This window comes from Physella acuta, unplaced genomic scaffold (assembly GCF_028476545.2).
Source record: "Physella acuta isolate Inbredline_101_S28 unplaced genomic scaffold, ASM2847654v3 ptg001902l, whole genome shotgun sequence".
NCBI lineage: Eukaryota > Metazoa > Mollusca > Gastropoda > Physidae > Physella > Physella acuta.
This window is the reverse complement of record NW_026733407.1, coordinates 5,001-23,935: the sequence shown is the minus strand read 5'-3', so window position 1 is coordinate 23,935 and position 18,935 is coordinate 5,001. Positions and strand designations below refer to the sequence as shown.

The 18,935-nt window shown below is 35.6% G+C and overlaps 2 protein-coding genes across 3 annotated transcripts in view; one reads left to right on the top strand and one right to left on the bottom strand.

The window, feature by feature from the left end:
- Window positions 1-685: 685 nt before the first annotated feature.
- LOC131931153 (uncharacterized) lies at window positions 686-3,614 on the bottom strand. 2 transcript variants are annotated; one of them, XR_009384250.1, is made up of 2 exons: window positions 1,100-3,614; window positions 686-798 (listed from the first exon to the last, which is right to left on the bottom strand). XR_009384250.1 is itself a non-coding variant. In XM_059287853.1 (2 exons), the coding sequence occupies exon 2, from the start codon at window positions 2,448-2,450 to the stop codon at window positions 1,485-1,487; it is 966 nt and encodes a 321-aa protein (XP_059143836.1). In that variant the 5' UTR covers window positions 2,451-2,916; window positions 3,218-3,614; the 3' UTR covers window positions 686-1,484. The 2 variants fall into 2 exon arrangements, 1 of the variants encoding a protein (XP_059143836.1); XM_059287853.1 differs by having other exon boundaries at window positions 686-2,916; window positions 3,218-3,614.
- A 1,947-nt stretch (window positions 3,615-5,561) lies between these two features.
- LOC131931151 (mutS protein homolog 4) overlaps window positions 5,562-18,935 on the top strand; it is a gene marked incomplete at its 3' end in the record, with an annotated part of 15,457 nt that continues 2,083 nt past the window's right edge. Inside the window, 8 exon segments of the mRNA XM_059287852.1 lie at window positions 5,562-5,833; window positions 10,200-10,284; window positions 10,618-10,796; window positions 11,341-11,489; window positions 12,675-12,798; window positions 13,684-13,750; window positions 13,844-13,965; window positions 17,617-17,760. Of these exon segments, the coding sequence (XP_059143835.1) occupies window positions 5,812-5,833; window positions 10,200-10,284; window positions 10,618-10,796; window positions 11,341-11,489; window positions 12,675-12,798; window positions 13,684-13,750; window positions 13,844-13,965; window positions 17,617-17,760 (892 nt within the window).

Sequence of the window (18,935 nt, the reverse complement as noted above, 5' to 3'; positions counted from 1 at the left end):
GCGCCGCAGATGCTTCAAATTTGGCAGGCTCCCGCCTTGGGGCGATAGAACACGGGGCCCGTTGCCGGTTTGCCAACAAGTCCACAAGGAGGGGGGTCAAAACTGACCTCGACTGACCAGCGCCTTAGATGAGCTATATATCGGAAAAAAAATGCCCATTCATAACTCCTGATGTCATAGACCGACCCTCAGGGGTGGCAAAAAAAACTATGATATGTTCGGGAAAACTCCGGAAGATCTTTAGAACTGGCCGGTCCGAATTCCCTATATAAACATTGTTAATTTTGTGAAAAACGATGACTATTTTCAGTTTAGACCTTTGCCTATGTACATCTATTTTGTGACTAGTCGAAAAAAGCTTTTTACCCCTTAGCCTAAGCTGAGGGCAGAAGACGCAAAAAAAAACGATATGACCTTAAAAAGGGTAAACATGGGCTGAAATTACCCTTAAGAGCTGTACAATGGGCACATATTACTATTTTAGCCTTATTCTTCTTCAAAACTAATGTAAGCCCTGCTAGGGGGGGGGGGGGATACCTAAAATCTACCCTTCTAGGCTTATCTAACTAACTAAGCTGTCCGGTCAGTGCAACCGTGGTAGAACCCACAGTGGTTAAACCCTAACCTTAGTCTAAATTAAAAAAACAGAAAAACTTTAACAATAATATAAAATTTATTTCATGGAACCAAAATTATTATAAAAAAACTAGAATCTAGATCTAGACAAAACAAAACACTCAGGACATACAAAACAAACAGAACTCAACGAAACATAACACCCAATTTCGGACCACCGTCCTAGAAAGAGGAAAACAAATAAATTAATTACTTTACATAAAAAGTTATATACAAGGCACTAAGAAGTTGACACAATTGTCAGCCTAAACAAGAGGCTCTCATAAATGAAAGTAAAATCTACATTAATCCATGACTAAACCCAGGCCATCGTGCTACCACGTGGTCTGGATAAAACAAACATTGAGACTTCTCAAAGTCGAAGTGACTAAATAGATCTAGTATATAGTCACTTTGTATACAAAATAAGCAAACAAAAATATGGAAAACATAATAAAACACTATAAAAATAACCCTACGTTACCATACACCACAAACGTGACACAGAAACTCTTCAACACACAGGCCTCGACATTCCAGCAGAATGTCCCTCCCTGTCGACACCCCACATTCACGAACAAAGAAACCAATACTACGAACAAAGAAACCAATGCTACGCACAAGAAAATAGTCCCTAATACAACAATAACTTACATTCAGGATATAAAGCAAAGTGGAGCCACACTCCAAAACAAAGTTTGCATAAATAATAACATCAAAATATAAGCAAGACACAATAACCAGGTTATCAATCATTTTAAAATAAAAATCATATCAGCGCCATAATAGCGGACTTCTTAACTAAAAACCACAACAACTCTCAAAGGAACACAAAAAGTGACATTCGCCTTTTTGTAATAAAATAATAATTAAATAACTCCCCAGCCCCTTACATTCACCCCCTGTAAAGCTTGCAGTACCTGCAAGCAATAAAAATTCAAAAATGCAGATACCAGACATGTGAACAGAACAATGTTAAAAAAATAGATGAACAGATTAAAAGCGGGATACATTATTATGTTGCCATAACAGTTACTGGCTATGTGGCCCAGCTGGTGACATTTGAAGCAGGACCTGCTCCTCACAGTCGGTCTCTGCTTGTCGGGTGCAAACCGCGTTCCCCTTGGGGAAACGAGAGCAGAAATACTAGAGATTTGTGCTGCCAAATTGTCTACTCTGTCCTCCAGGTTGGATGTAGTGGGAGGTGCAAATGTTTGCACATCAGGCCTGGTGTTTAAAGTTGTAACACTCTTAGATTCTCTGCCTGGGCATTCGTCCTGTGCCCACCTGATAGCCGCATCCCTCAGGACAATAAATGACGCCTTTTGGTCACAGAAGACCATTTCTTCCAGCTGACGCCTAACAGAGGGTTGGTTAAGGTTCTGAACAAACTGGTCTCGCAGGAAGACTGGACTCACAGGGGCCCTGTGCAGGTTTGTTTGCCTGGCTGTGAGCAACCTAAAGGCTTGGTGCAGACGGTGTGAATAAGACCTCACTGTCTCATTTGGGCTTTGCACCACCCTTTGAAACTGGGCCATCAGTTGGGGGATGCTACGCTTTTCCCCGTAAATGTCCCTCAGGAGTATTAAAGTTGCCTCAGGGTCCTGCTCCAGATCATTGCCCCTACATCGGAGCTCCTCTTTAACAGACTCCCCAAGGTGCTCCCAGAGGAGGTCTTTTCTTTCTTCAGCAGAGAGGTCTTTCCTCGCCCTCCATGCAACCTGCACCTCTTCAATGAAACGTTCCACCAACGAGGCATGGCTGTCTCCATGGAACCTCTGGATTTTAACCTCTCTGGGTGGCACAATAATGATGTTCATCGGGTGCCCCGCCATCTCGTCCGAATTGGGTGTTTAAACAATCCCTACACTAAACACAAAAAAACTAAACACATATGGTTCCAAAAAGGGCCTATCAAAAACAAAAATTTATCTAAGCTACACTAGCTCTAACAGAAAAACAAAAATTTAGCTAGACTAAAGCACTGACCCCACTCGTGCTACCAATTTGTAAGCCCTGCTAGGGGGGGGGGGATACCTAAAATCTACCCTTCTAGGCTTATCTAACTAACTAAGCTGTCCGGTCAGTGCAACCGTGGTAGAACCCACAGTGGTTAAACCCTAACCTTAGTCTAAATTAAAAAAAAAACAGAAAAACTTTAACAATAATATAAAATTTATTTCATGGAACCAAAATTATTATAAAAAAACTAGAATCTAGATCTAGACAAAACAAAACACTCAGGACATACAAAACAAACAGAACTCAACGAAACATAACACCCAATTTCGGACCACCGTCCTAGAAAGAGGAAAACAAATAAATTAATTACTTTACATAAAAAGTTATATACAAGGCACTAAGAAGTTGACACAATTGTCAGCCTAAACAAGAGGCTCTCATAAATGAAAGTAAAATCTACATTAATCCATGACTAAACCCAGGCCATCGTGCTACCACGTGGTCTGGATAAAACAAACATTGAGACTTCTCAAAGTCGAAGTGACTAAATAGATCTAGTATATAGTCACTTTGTATACAAAATAAGCAAACAAAAATATGGAAAACATAATAAAACACTATAAAAATAACCCTACGTTACCATACACCACAAACGTGACACAGAAACTCTTCAACACACAGGCCTCGACATTCCAGCAGAATGTCCCTCCCTGTCGACACCCCACATTCACGAACAAAGAAACCAATACTACGAACAAAGAAACCAATGCTACGCACAAGAAAATAGTCCCTAATACAACAATAACTTACATTCAGGATATAAAGCAAAGTGGAGCCACACTCCAAAACAAAGTTTGCATAAATAATAACATCAAAATATAAGCAAGACACAATAACCAGGTTATCAATCATTTTAAAATAAAAATCATATCAGCGCCATAATAGCGGACTTCTTAACTAAAAACCACAACAACTCTCAAAGGAACACAAAAAGTGACATTCGCCTTTTTGTAATAAAATAATAATTAAATAACTCCCCAGCCCCTTACACTAACTGTATAGTGTGATTGAGCGGTTGCGCTTTGGGCAGATCGACAGGCGGCTAGAATCGGCATAATATAGGCCCCTATATATATATATATATATATATATATATATATATATATATATATATATATATATATATATATATATATATATATATATATATATATATATATATATATATATATGTGTGTGTGTGTGTGTGTCTGTGTGTGTGTGTGTGTGTGTGTGTGTGTGTTACGGTCAAAGCCCGAAGTCGGCCAATGCGCGGATTGGCCGATATCGCCTCCCATAGGTCGGTCAAAGTCCGAAACTTTGCTTGATTTCGGCCTTTGGCCGGCCAATCCGCGGACTGGCCACGGTGGACTGGCCAAAGTCTGAAATAGCTCTTGATTTCGGCCTTTGGCCGGCCAGTCCGCGGACTGGCCATGGTGGACCGGCCAAAGTCTTAATTAGAAGATCATCTGGCTTGGGACGACCGGCCAAAGTCCGAATTAGAAGATCATGAGCAGATTTTGTTTGTTTTTAATGCCGTAAGGATCATGAAATTAAGTTTTTATTGATTATTAATTAAAGTAAATGACAGAAACATTCAAAATTTTTATTGTACTATAGTCTCAATCAATCAATATTATCATTTGTTACAACAAGTTGAACTTTTATGGCATTTAGAATTACATAGCAGCTTGTTATTTTTACACTTGTAGCGATTTGTGGTGCACTTAGTTGTGCAATTGCAGCGAGTGTAGCCTTGGCCCCCAGTGAAGATGCGATGGTTCGTAGTGATTTTTCATCAGGGCCAACTGACGACAATTGCAGTTGGCATGAGCGTCAAGTGCGGTATCTACAAATTAGGAACGGAACATGTTGTTCTAAAACAACTGTATGCTAGAAGTGAGTTTTCAATTCTTCACGAAAAACTGCTCTTATTGTCGATTTTGGCAGACATGAATCCACAATTAAGCAAACGTAGTGTTGAACAGTCAAGTAATCCGCAGTGCAAAGAAATCTGGAATGCAATTCTGTCGGTATTTATCACGCAGTCCAGTCAAGGCGCGGAGATGGGTCTGCTTTATTTGGTATTCCCCTTTTGTTGGGGAAATATGGTTTCTGGCGCCCACGCCTTCTCAAGTCGCTTGGACACTATTGTTCAACTTACAAGGAACGCGGCAAAGTCTTTTGAACGTTCCGTCTTGCTGCACGTGTTCGGTGACGCCGACTGTCTTTGATTTTGTTCTTTGATGATTGTCATCATGGAGGAGGCTGTCACATACAGTTGTAGCCCATATATGGAAACTAACATGGATTTACATTTTTTCTTTTGGCAGCCATCTGCTGTGTCTGTCTCATCTCATGGTCTGACGGCCTTTTGATCCATGTCGCCTTGCATATAGAATGCTTTACAAACAAGAGCTAAACAATACGTTACTCACAATGAAACCGCACCCAGAATAATGAAAACGCGATCACAACTTAGTCTAGATAGAACATTGGCCAGGACATCCCGGCCAGTGCGCGCATTGGCCAGCCAATGTACAAAATACGCTGTCAAGTTTTAAGCGCTTCGGACTTTGTCCAGTGCGTCCCGGCCAATGCGCGCATTGGTCGGCCTATCCGCGCTTTGGCCGCACTTCGGGCTTTGACCGTAACATATATATATATATATATATATATATATATATATATATATATATATATATATATATATATATATATACTTGTGTGTATGTGTGTGCGACAGTCTGAAAAAAATTAACAATTACGCTGATTGTCGTAAACTTCACTCGACGCCAATAAAATTCACGTTAAAATGCATTATCCTTTAAAAATGATGATTAGTAATGTCAGAAAAAAAAATTTAAAAATATTTTCATTTATTTTTTCTACATTTACTCCGTTCCTTTCGCAAATCTTGATTTTAACACATTTGTATTGCTGAAGTAGTCATAGTCAAGTTAACGTCTGCTAGTTTTTTCAAAAGATCTAGAAATCTAGACTAGATTCTAGAGCTGGAGTCTATGTCTTGAGTTATCCTCAATCAATAGTCTCTCAACAGTGTCAGTAGTCAACTCAAGGAACAAGTGTCAAGTAGATCTAGACTAGAATCTAGAATAGATCTAGATTCTAGATCTCTAGATCTAGAGAGATCTAGACTCTAGGACTAGGACTAAGAAGTAAAAGATAGTGAAAATGATTCAGAAACCTAAATATCGTATGTTAATCTTATTAATATTATTTCTTTAATCTTATGTCTTATATTACGGTAATCTATCGTTTTGGGTACGTAAAATCGCCCGCGATTTGTAATGTGAAAAACAGGTGACTCCTTAAATTTTAATAATTATTTCACATTTTGAGGAGGATTTATGTTTTAAAAAATTCAAAAATGTTTCCTTGATTCATTTATGTACCTGTTTTTAAACAATTGAATTAAAACTTTTCCGTAATAAATGAAGACTAGCGATGTTTCCAACAGATGCAACCATGCTCATTTACTATAGCAGCCATCTTGTCTAAGTTTTATTTTTATAAGCTTTTAGCGCCAGATTCAGGGGGAAGCCACTCTATTTTACAAATGGCTGCTGTTTATATAGCAAATCTTGCTCTCAAACACTGCTGTTTAAAGTTAATTTCTGGCCTATATGGATATATTTAGCCATTGATTTAGGTTTATTATTCATTTAGCCTATCTATAATATTTGACACAAAAGTATGACAATATACTTCTATTAAGGCATTGACAATGAGGTAACGTTTTCGTACATAAATAGCCGCGGGCGATTTTACGTACCCAAAACGATAGATTACCTATATTACTTCTAGATCAGGTAAAATCACGATATAGCTATTGGGACCCAGGTCCTAGATATAGTAGATAGATATCTAATACCGGGTGTGGGGAAATTGCGAGACGCGAAAAGCGAAATGGCGAGGCTGGAAAATGCGAGAAGGGCGCGAAAACGGTCGGTCACGTGACTTTTTTGTCTCGCATTTTACCACAACCCGATACTTACGCTGGGTGGTGTTGAAATGCGAAGATTTCTGCGAAAAAATTTACCGCACCCGATTTTCAGTGGTATTTGGTCCAGACTTCAAAGACGTTTCGTTTACATTGTTAAAACTTCCGATTTTTCCGTCGCTAGACATACTGATGATTTGTCAACTCCCCCCCTCATCCTTTGTGTCCACTTAGAATACCACCTTGTTCGAAACCGACGGAAATACCGCCGACGATAGATCAACTTCTGTCTTTTGTGTGGAACGCCGAGGCCGCCTGATTACCGTCTTTGAAGATCGCCGTGCGCTGCCGCCGCAAACATATTTTCTATTGTTGCATAGAAATTTTGTATTATAGCCGCCGCCTACGATTTTTTTCTAGCTTTTTTTACCATATAAATCTAAGCACAAGAAAATGCCTACATCAATCGGATACAACAAAATAAAGTGACGTCACCGATATTATCAGTTGCTCGTGCTATATCGTAAACTATGGGCCTACTTCAAATATTTTTAAAACCAAGTTGAACTTATCTGAATTTTTTGGTTTTGGTGGTGGTGTTATTTGGGGTCTTCCATAAATGACGTCACACTCGTAGGGGGGGGGGGGGGGTCTGTAATTTTATGACGATGTGTGATGAGGGGGAGGGGGGGGTTAGATGTGAAGTCACACTATAAAAAAAAAGCAATGTTAGAAAAAGAATTTTAGACGTTTTTTCGCGTTTTAGAAAACTGTTTTTATACATTGTAATAGGAATTGATTAAAATACTCTATTTTGACCGAAATTAGACAAGATTTTGGGAAATATCGATGTTTTAAAAAAACTCAACTGCTGGTGACAACAATGAGCAAGACATTGCCAAAATTACAGAAATGATAAAAAATACAAATTATAAAAAACGGAAAACAGATGTTGAGCGTGCGGATGATGATAATGAGAACATGGGTGCCAGTGTTGTTTGTGGGATGAACGAGGAGGTCAACTGTGATGAGAATGTGAAATGTTGTGAATATGAATTGGAAGAAGTAGCAAAAGAAAAATGTATAAATGGGAGTCTAATGAACTGGGTTGGGTGTACTATGTGTGAAAGATGGTGTCACGAGGTGTGTTTGAGGACTGTTTCAGAAGATTTTGTTTGTAAATTTTGTTTGTAATTAAAATTACTTAATAAAAAAATAAATTGCACTTTTTAGAATTGTTTATACTTTTACACTTTTTGCAAGTACAAAAATCCATAAATAGATGTTGCAAAATATCTCTCCTGCTGACAAGATTATACCAATTTACAATGACATAGCTAGCTCACATTTGTATAAACATGAGCGGGCTAGATTTTTAAATTAATGCCGACTGAGACGGGATTTTCCTCTCGCTAACAAGAGCGGGCGATGACAGTAGCACAGCAACGATGTTATGATTTTTAAATAGATATATCTAGATATAGATCTATCTATCTTCTTAGTATCTAGATAAAAAATAACAACATACAACACTCGTGTTAAAGGGTATGGTTAAATGCTTGTTTATTTTAAAAATATTAAAAAAAATAATTGAAATAAATAAAGATGGAAAAAAAAAGGAAAAAACTTTTTTCGCTAAGTGTCTCGCTATTTACCCTTAATTCCGCAGGTATGTCTCGCATTACCTTCTCGCATTTTCCCGCCTCGCCATTTCGCTTTTCGCGTCTCGCAATTTCCCCACACCCTCTAATACCGCGGCCGCTATTGGCCCTTATTGGGACCAGCCAATAGAAATGTTAAGATTTAGACTTAGTTTAAATATACAAAAATTCTTTTAAGATGCAGAATATATCTTTTCTGTTGTGATTTTTTTCTTCTTGTAATTCTAAATGATATATTGAGATTTTGCTTTAAATAATAAATAATCGATATCATTCCTGACAAATGTTATGCTAGCGGGTGTCGTTACGTCTATGATTAACTATGATATAATTATGGCCTTTGGTATGAGCTTCTGGTATGGCCAAGCGAATGTTGAGCGTGCATGTAAAAATGTGTTTTTTGGTTTTTTTTCTTCTGTTAAACGTAATTTGATTTCATAGGCCTTTCCGTCCAAATACAATTTTATACATATATATATATATATATATACACATATATATATAATTGTATAAAATAGCTCATATAAAATGCAGACTGCAGCTCACGGGCCTGTTGTCTTGAACACGAATATCTTGCATGGGTTGTTGTACGCTTTAATAGAAGCAATATATAACATTTGAACTCACAATGACCCCAAATCCATTTTTCCCTCTTGCTGGGTTGGGAGAGGGGGGGGACTATGACGACGACAAATCTCGACAAGCTCATAGTAATTGTCTTGCTATGACGTATGGTATACGCTTACACTGTTCACATCTAAACCAATGTGACCCTGGCTAGACCGTGTCTGTATTTTTCTCGCAATGATGAGAAAACGCGAGCGGGCGATCAATGGAGCAACGATGTTTTTATACCCTAACCCTAACCCTAGAAAAAAATATAGAATCTATTTTAAAAAACAATTTGAAAAAAGACACTTATTCAAACAACTCAATGGATCATTAAATTAGATAAATACACTTTACTTCTTGCAAAAAGGAGATCCTTGACAGGTTCCGATCCCGTAACTGATAGAGAATCGGGAGGTACTGCGTTCTCCACTCAACCACGAAGCATAACTAGTTACAATAAAAGACAACAAAATACGAGCAAATCCACAAGAAAAATTAAAATAAACATAAAAGGTATAATTTTAATACAGGTTGTACAAGTTAAGAACTTAGGAAGTGGCTATTCGGACCTCGTTCCTAATAGCCTCTGCTGCTATTAGGACCCAGGTCCGAATAGCCACTTACTAATTAGAAATACAAAATAATTAGCAAAACAGTATTTAAAATGCAACTAAAATCAATCCTTGCACATTTTTAAACACTATGTATTAAAAATATTATGGTGGCAAATAAATGATGGTTTACAGTATTTCCGCTGGTTTCCGGAATGGCTCGACAGACTATGCCATGGTTTTACTGTTTCTTACTGCTGTACAGTTCCTGAATAATAACCGATGCTATATCGTGATTTTACCCTAGATCAGATAGAATCTAGCTAGATCTTGGTAAAACCTTAGTAGTTTTAGTTTAGCGTCGGAGGTAATCTATCGTTTTAGGTGCATAAAATTGTCCGAGGCTAGTAATGTGCAAAAAAGTTGCCTCATTGTTAAGGCTTAATAATAGATAAATCTCAGGAACATAAAAATAAAGGACAAAACACCCAATCAGACATGGCTATCTGAAAACAGAGTTGAGTGAAAAATCCTAAAAAATAAATGAGCACATTTATGTAAAACAACGAAATATCAATACTGTGTAAAAGATCGACACTCAATTAATCATTTTAAAATGATGACATTTATTTATTCAATTTATTGATTAACGTTAACAACAGTAGATGTTGGATGTTCTAATTGCCTCGCTGTTTTATAACATCTAATTACGCTAATTATTATTATGTACATTATTGAAAAGACTGGTTACCTAGGATTAGGCAAATGAGTGAGTTACTTTTATTTTGAATTAAGAGTTTGGTCTGCTACAAACACCATCGGATGCTGAAGCCAGGGGAGATGATTCATCTTCATCGATCTATCCCTCTAAAACACCTAGGTATGTTGAAAATAATTTCTTTTAATTAGTACCAGTACATTTAAACTAAAATACAAATGAAATAAGTAGTCGTTTTATAAAATGTAAAAATTTTTTTCTACATAAAAGTGCTTCTGAATATAACAGCTGTTGAAACATAATTTGCAGATTAATTGGAAGTAATGAGTTTAGATCTTATATAACCCTTTAACAAAAATAACATGTGAAGCTGTCAGTAATGTCACAGTAGATTACTTAAAGTTGTAATTTACTGACAATCTATTTCTTTACTTTATTCGAATAGTTTCCCAATATTTATCTTTTTTTTTAATCTGTCAAAAACATTGTATGTAGCACAGGAGAAAGGCTTTCACCAGCTAGTACACCTGTTATTAGAAGAAACAGTTCACTACCTCAAAGGACACCTGCCAGCACGAGCTCTTCCAGGACACCAAGAGTGCGCAGTGCCAGTAACACTCCATACACAACATCCAGTACTGTGTCCATTGATCATTACTCTAGTTCTATTGCAGGTTTGTTATCTTTGACTTTAGGAAATAAAAATTTGTAAAAGTGTTTGGCAGTTTAAAAACAAAATTAGTCTACTTCTTCCTACAACTATTTTTAAAACCAAACAATATTATTGTTGATTACAAATCTTTCATAAAATATTCCATCTCAAACTCTAGAATATAAGATGGTTGATTTGCTAAAGCAATTCCACTTCATAAATAATTTCTCTCTGATATAAGCAATTTTACTTGTTGATTCTAGAATAATTTTACTTCTGATGATAAAAATTATTTCTTTGATGGAAGTAGACATTTGTTTGAATGCTTAAATGGTAAATTTTAAAATATCTTTAATAGGTAATACCATAAACTTAGTGTTATTATCCTTTTATACTTCTGATAATTGGAGACTATAAAATTTCAATATTCACTAATTAATATACTGACTTTCTGTTTGAAACTTTGCTATATCACTACAGCTTTTATTAAATGCTAATGGAGTACTTGATTTTATAATTTATCATACCTGATTTTAAGTGAATGATAAGAGCATTCTTTTATTTAGCCCTGGTGGAAGGTAGAGGTCATGCCAGAGGAGAGGTTGGGATCACAAGTCTTGATCTGAAAGAGTCTGTTCTTGTTTTATCACAGTTTTCTGACAGCCAAACATATACCAAGACACTAGCTAAATTACATCATATTAACCCAATGGAGGTATTTGAATAATACAACCGTAGTATAATACTTAGATTTGGTCAATTTATTTAGAATTGATTTCTACTCTGTTAGGTAAGAAGTCTGAAAAATTTTGGTCCATGTATTTAGATTAAGCCAGGAAAATGGTAAATGAACATAGAGGTGATTGAACAAACTTCTGGATTGTTCATTTTTTGCTTGAGTGAATAAACATGGAGGAAGATAAATGTGTTTGTCAATGGCTGATCCTCTCAGCCATTTACTACTTTATGGAAAAAAAGTGTGTTAAATGTTTTATTTCTTCATTAATATAAACACTACCCTAACTCGGCTGATGTCAATTAGAATAACATTCTTTACAATCTATATACTACTAATAAATATACTGGTATTAATCTATATATTACTCCAAATCCTGGAATCAGAAAATGTGCAATATGTTGAGCATAATTTGATAAGTACCTATGTACAAGCAAATTTTATTTAAAGACTAATAAAATTATAAGACTTCTTAGAAAACCAGGAGAAAAAATTAACAACTGTGTAATCCCTACTCTCCATTTAGTTTTCAAACCAACCATGGCATTAAAAAATTCCCCAGTCAAAACTCTCATGAATTATTTCCTACACTTACTTTTCTGCTGATCAGGGCAGACAACCAAGAAAACCTTTGGTCTAACAAAAAATAATAAAAATAAAATAGTTAAAAACAAACATAAAAACGTTTTAATAGCAAGCTTTTAAAGGAGAAAATAAATGTTTTTTTTAAAAATATATATTAATAACTTCTATTAAAATTACTAAAACTAAAAGTGTGGGTCGCTATATTATGTATTGAACATCTTTATAAAAATGTAAGTAAACCTCTTCCTAACAAAATGTAAAATGTGGCTAAGTGTAAATCTCTAGCAAACCTCTTATACTTATAGCAAAATCTAACAATGCTACACATTTTACGCACCTACTATTTCTGCCTAGATTTTGTTCATTGTATCACGTATTGTAGCAATCAATGGTAGACTAAGAAGTGTTTTGGAGTTTTGTTTGGATATAAACATTCATTGAAAACATTCATTGACATATAACGTAATGGTAATTCAAGTTTGTAAAAAGGATCCATATATTTCAAAATAGGTGTCTGAAGTAGGCCTACTTTTGTTTAAGTAAAAAAATATTGTGTTAATTACTTTGATTAATCAACAGATTCTCTTACCTAATACTTTATGTGAAAGTGGAGCCAACAGCAAACTCTTCAGTTTGTTGACAAATCATTTCCCGAATGTAACAAAGTCTGCAGTACAGAGAAGATACTATAATGAAGCTAAAGGTGCCTTTTAGCTTTATTTTAATCTCTTATCTATTTACAAATTAGGCTAGCAAACGCTTATTTGCTAACCTAAAAGTCTCATGTTCATATCTCGGTCCAGACTTGAATCTGCAGGATGTCAGATGTTGACCACCCAGCTGTGAGGGGTGCCTGATCCACCCTAACCCTGGCCATTGTGCTGACCACCCTACCCCTTAGTTCATATGTCAAGTTCAAGAAACATATGAACTCTATTCCATTAGGTCTGAAAGGGGACATTTTAGCTCATTTAATATTGGTCTTAAAATAAGAGGGTTTTTAGCGCAATTTCCATTCTGGAGAATTGCGTTTATTAACTCGTCATTTCTGGGAATGGATGGATGGATGTATGAATGTGTGTCCGGGCTTTAAGTCGTATCTCCTCCTCAACGAAGCAATATCGATGACTAGTTCCAAAAGCAATTATGTTAAGCAAGTTACGAGAATGAACATAGGCCATAAAAATTCCGGGTTTCTTTCATGGATTTCCAGGAAAAGCCAAAAAACCTCGAAAAAATGCAGTTTTTGGCCCATATCTCGGCAACCAGACCACTTAGCGACTTGAAACATGTACCAATCGATTCCTGCCATAATTTAGAACAATATTGCCGAAGAAAGTTTTCAAAAATATCCTCTTGTTCGGTCACAAATTTTAAAATTACATAAACACCTACAAACCGATCGTTCTTCTAGCTTGAACGCACCCCAGCATTATACGTCAGAGCTATTTTTAGATAACATAAGGAAATTGCGCATAAATGTCACTAGACTTTTTTAATTAACTTGTTTTTAGGTAATTGTCTTAACATAATTTTTTCAGGTAATTGTTTGTCTTAACATAATTTTTTTATGTCTTTTTTTCTTGAGGCCTGTTTTATATAAAGAATCTTTGTGCTTCTGAATATCACAGTATTGAACTTCAAATTTCTAACAAGTAGGTCTTTAATTTAGTCTCACCAGTATGTCATTTCGTTTTACATTATTTCTTTGACCTTTCCCGGTCTAATTTATTTGCCTTGTTATTTAGGTACTATTGTCTGGCCACAACTGGTGCTCTTCTCAAGTATGTTGAATTTATTCAGAACATAATCTTTGCTCCCAAGTCACTTAAGGCTGTCTACAGAGGATGTGAACATACAACAATGATAGGTTCATTCACACAATTTTAGAATTCTTTCTTAGTTTTATACATGGTTTACATTAAGTTCTTTTTATAAGCTTTTAACTAGCTCACACAGTCTATGAGTTTGGGCAAAATCTTGTAATTTGATTTGACCCATTTTTTATACAGTGATTTTGTTCAAACTTTCCAGATAAATCAATCTCCATAGACAATGCCAGAGTATCTCTTTTTTAATCTAATTATACATTAAATAAGACTGCTAAATTCAATAATAAAAATGGAAATAAAAACACTAAGGTTAATTATGGTTGGTTCAAGCCTGAGACCCAACTACAAATTAAGAATGTTTTAAAACAAATGTTTTTAGTTGTATGTTCTAGTTCATTAAGAATTTACTAAATGCAAAAACATAAAGTGGACCTACCAATTGTTTTTAAAAACTTTAATATCAAGTTACCCCTTTAATTTTTAAAATCCACAAGAAAATAGATAAAACATTTCATGAGCGACAAATGCTTTTATTAAACAAAGGCAACTTTTTTTGTTTATTTTCTTATTTTTAAGAGCAAAGTTAGAGGTTATTATTATTATTAAGATGTTTGTTATTTTAAAGCAGAGGTCTCCAAACTTTTCAGCCCGAGGGCTGCATTAACTATGAAAAATCAGTTCGGGGGGGGGGGGGGGGGGGGGCTGTGTTTTTTCCATGCATCTTTTTGGGGTAGCGGAGCCCCCCCCCCCCCCCCTGCAACAAAATATAATGTATATAAAAATAATAGCTGCATACCCGTGCTCCACCACGGTATGAACAAAACTAAACACAAAGAAAACACAAATAAAAAATCACACAAACACAAAAGAGAAAACAAACGCAAATAAAAACACAAATACAAACACAATGCAAATGCAAAAAACAAATGAAAACACAACACTCATAACATAAACACAGCTTAAATGCAAACATAAACACATAGTGCTCACAGTGTAGCCTGATTCAATTTAGTGAATATAAAACCCCCAGCTTGTCTGCAGACCGAAAGATAGAAATAATAATTAGTAAACAGTCTGTTCAGTGTATAATAATTATCATTAAAAAAATTTTAAAAACCCATGTTTTCTGATTGAACTAAAAAGTTTTTTGCTCATACAATAGGAGGCCAGAAGAGTGAAAGTACCGAACCTTGTTTTTATCAAATTACAATTACTAGGTTCTGTCCCTTTTTTGTACAAATCAGTAGGAGTCTAAAATGATCAATAAAATTTTTCCATGGATCAATTTAGTAATAATAATAATTGAATATTGTATTGTCCTCGGAAACAAAGCTATCCTGAAAATTTCAGCGCGCTAGCTAACTGGGAAGTACCAGAAATTTCGATCGCAAGATTTGATGGAAAGACAAACAGACGCGAATACGTGGGAAAAAATAAGTAAAAGATTGCCTTTTATCAATCTATGCTAATTATAATATTCTAACAATAATGTCCTCTTACACATCAGAATGATTTGCATTCACATTTTGCTAATTATATTATTGCAACAATAATTCCCTCATGGAGGTTTACAGAATTTGCATTCACATTTTTTTAATTAGCGTGCATTGAATTTATTTTTAAATTAACTCCCTTGGATAATTACAAAGCAGTTTAATTAATTTGTTTTTTCAACCTTATTATTATTAAAATGTATCCACTTTTTCTAGGAATCTAAACGAAAATGATATTTGACATTGATCCGTTTTATATGTATTAGCAGTGTGCATGTATTTAATATTTTCTTTACGTCATGCAAAAGAGTCGTTACATAAACAAACCTTACTCCCTAATTTATAGTAAGACACTGTGATGCAAGTAAAAAGCACCACATATGATGTGTTTACTTTTATGGTACCAAAATCTATAATACTACCAGCCCGCTTATATTATAGATATACAAATTTCAAATGACCCCCCAAGAGAAAAAGTCTGAAAGAAACACTGTCAGGGGCCAACAACACACTCCAAGAGGTTCCAGTTTGTTCTCAAATTGTTCTTCACTATTTCATTCTTGAAAATGTTTGTTTACACAGGTATTTTGTTCTGAAATTTGAAGTGTGCTTTGATGCAAAAGTTGTAATATTAAGAAAGTCATCCTTGGACAAAAACAAAACCCATCTGCCCTTTTTTGAACTTGTCTTCAAGGAGGTCATTTGCTTGCAATACAATGACCTCCAGTGGCATTTCATCTGGGCAACTGGCCACATATACTTCAAATAGGTTTTGAAACATTCTCACTTCTACTGCCTTTGAATCCAAGTCAGAATACCGCTACTGAAACAACTGCTGGAAGATCTTTGATGATATTGCATGGAAATGACCCGGGGGAAATGTTGTTGCTTCAGCCATGAAAACCTTGCACTGCTGAAAGTGCGTCAAGTTGTTGGCCTGTACTTGTTCCAAAAACATGAAAAGTTTGGATCTGAAGGCCTTTAGGTGGGTGTATAGATCAGAAACTAGATCTCCCTCTCTTGTAGTTTTAGGTTCAGAAAATTTAAATGACTTGTTATGACTGAAGCAACGGCCAATTTACATATCCACTCTTCATCAAACATTAATGGCTGTGGCTTGCCTTTACTTTCCAGGAAGTCACCAATTTCCATTCTTACCTTAAGTACTCCACTCAGAACTTTCTCACAACTTAATCATCTTACTGCTCTGTAATAGGGTACATGTATCTCTCATGTCTCTAAACTATCTGTTTGAGCCCATGTGACATTATTAAATTTGCCATCTTCATCATAGGATTCAGTACATTGCTAGTACCCACATATTAAGCACACAGAGCTTGCAGGTGAATAATACAGTGCAGGAACATAAGTTGTAGAATGTTTTTCTCATTCGCTTGTCCAACCAAGCCTTTCTTTATGCCACTCATGTAAAGTCCAAGTTATAATAAGCAAATGTTTTTTTTTTAAAACCATGGCATGTATCCTCTCCGGTAACTGTGCCTTGCATGCTATGTAGCAAAGCCAGCTCTTGTGTTATGTTCATGTCTTCATCCACACCTCTAATGAACACAAGCAGTTGAGAGATGGAACAGCTGCCCAGCGACTCATCAATTGCAATTGAAAAATGTCAAAACTTGCTTGCATTTTTTTGTTGTTTGAGTCACGATGTTTTCACCAATGTCTGCAACACGGCAGGCAATGGTATTTGCACCCAAAGTTACATTTTCAAATTGTTTTGAATTTTCTGGGCAAAGTTCCTCAGCCACTTCCAACAAACATTTTTTTCGTGGACAAAAAGATTTCAGTGGGCCAGATGAGAGGACATCACACGCCGCAGTTTGGAGACCCCTGTTTTAAAGTAATGTCACCACCATTTAAGGCATGCATAATTGTTGACTTGATACAACATACATTTGATCTTGTTACACTTCTATAAAATTTTAACTTTATTTAGCTATATCTGGTAACATGACATTCAGTAAATAAACTAAAACTTATCATTAATATACAATTCTAAAAGAAGATGACATCTTAGTAAATCTAGTAAACAAGTTAGAGTTGCTCTATGTATACACTTTATCTACTCCAGTTTATTAAGCTTACATTCTGCTCAAATATTTTTTATATCAGCCATATTTCAATCTCTTAAGTATATTCTTAATGCATTGTTTTAATTATATTCTTAAAAATATCTAGACACAACTACAGTACGAAATCTAGAACTACTGCAAAACTTAAAAAATCCCATGAGTCAACACACATTGTTTGGCGTTCTAAATCACACCAAAACACCTGGCGGTGGGAGGCTACTCAGATCCAACATATTGCAACCACCTAATGGTTTGTCTGTTTACTTACTAGTTCCAACATATTGCAACCACCTAATGGTTTGTCTTTTTACTTACTAGTTCCAACATATTGCAACCACCTAATGGTTTGTCTTTTTACTTACTAGTTCCAACATATTGCAACCACCTAATGGTTTGTCTTTTTACTTACTAGTTCCAACATATTGCAACCACCTAATGGTTTGTCTTTTTACTTACTAGTTCCAACATATTGCAACCACCTAATTAGTCTAGGACACTACCCCTGAGCACTTCCCTCCCAACTCCCATGTCCATTACCCCTGGGGCATAACCCTTCCCAAAACTACACACATACCCCCCCCCTGCAACAAACAATAGTCATAAGTTGGGAGGTAAGAATAGTGATATGTGCTGATATAATTAAAATGTCACTGTGCTTTGTTTATATAGTCATTTTATGTCCTGTCTAACTTTTGAGGTACACATAATTCTAATTTTGGTAGGCACCATGTGTGAGGTGTGGACTTTGAAAATTGATTAAACTTGTTACACCACATATTTAACTTTTGTCAGAACTGACAGCTGTTTTTCACACTAGCTTTAGCTGCTTATAGGGCATGTGTTTGATGCTAGTCAGTTTGTCTTTTCAAGTATCTATCAGTATCTGACATTAGCGTCATGCCTGAGCCCATGGTGTTGCATCAAATATAAGGCTGCTTCTCTTTTGTTGTCCACTTCATAGTCTGGCATGACTGCTGTGTCAGGTATAAATTTTGTGCACACATTTGTTCAACACATTAGTATATAATAAATACAAGTCATCTCTACTATTCACTATGTCTATGATTCTAAATAAACTGAACTACATTTTATTTTATTCTTATTTTAATAACATGGATAAAGTTCTTAGTATTGTGGACCTCAAAAAGTTATGCACAATGGATATAATTTTATTAATCAGAAATATTTAGTAGGAGGTGTGATCAGTTATGAATGCTACAAGCATTGAGGAAATTGAACTAGGATCTCTGAATGCAAAGCAAAGATCTAAGTTAAAAACAATATTGTTCTTGGATTTCTACATGAACACACACATGCATCAGATGCAATTCAATCTTAAGTTCTCCAAGCTTGACGCAACATTAAAAAAAAGTGGTGAGAATTTTCTATTGTTTGATAGAGGTGTTGCTGGCTTCTTCTTTTTCA

Excerpts from the sequence above, each read along its gene's own strand:
- LOC131931153 (XM_059287853.1), bottom strand. The coding sequence starts at position 2,450 with ATGGCGGGGCACCCGATGAACATCATTATTGTGCCACCCAGAGAGGTT.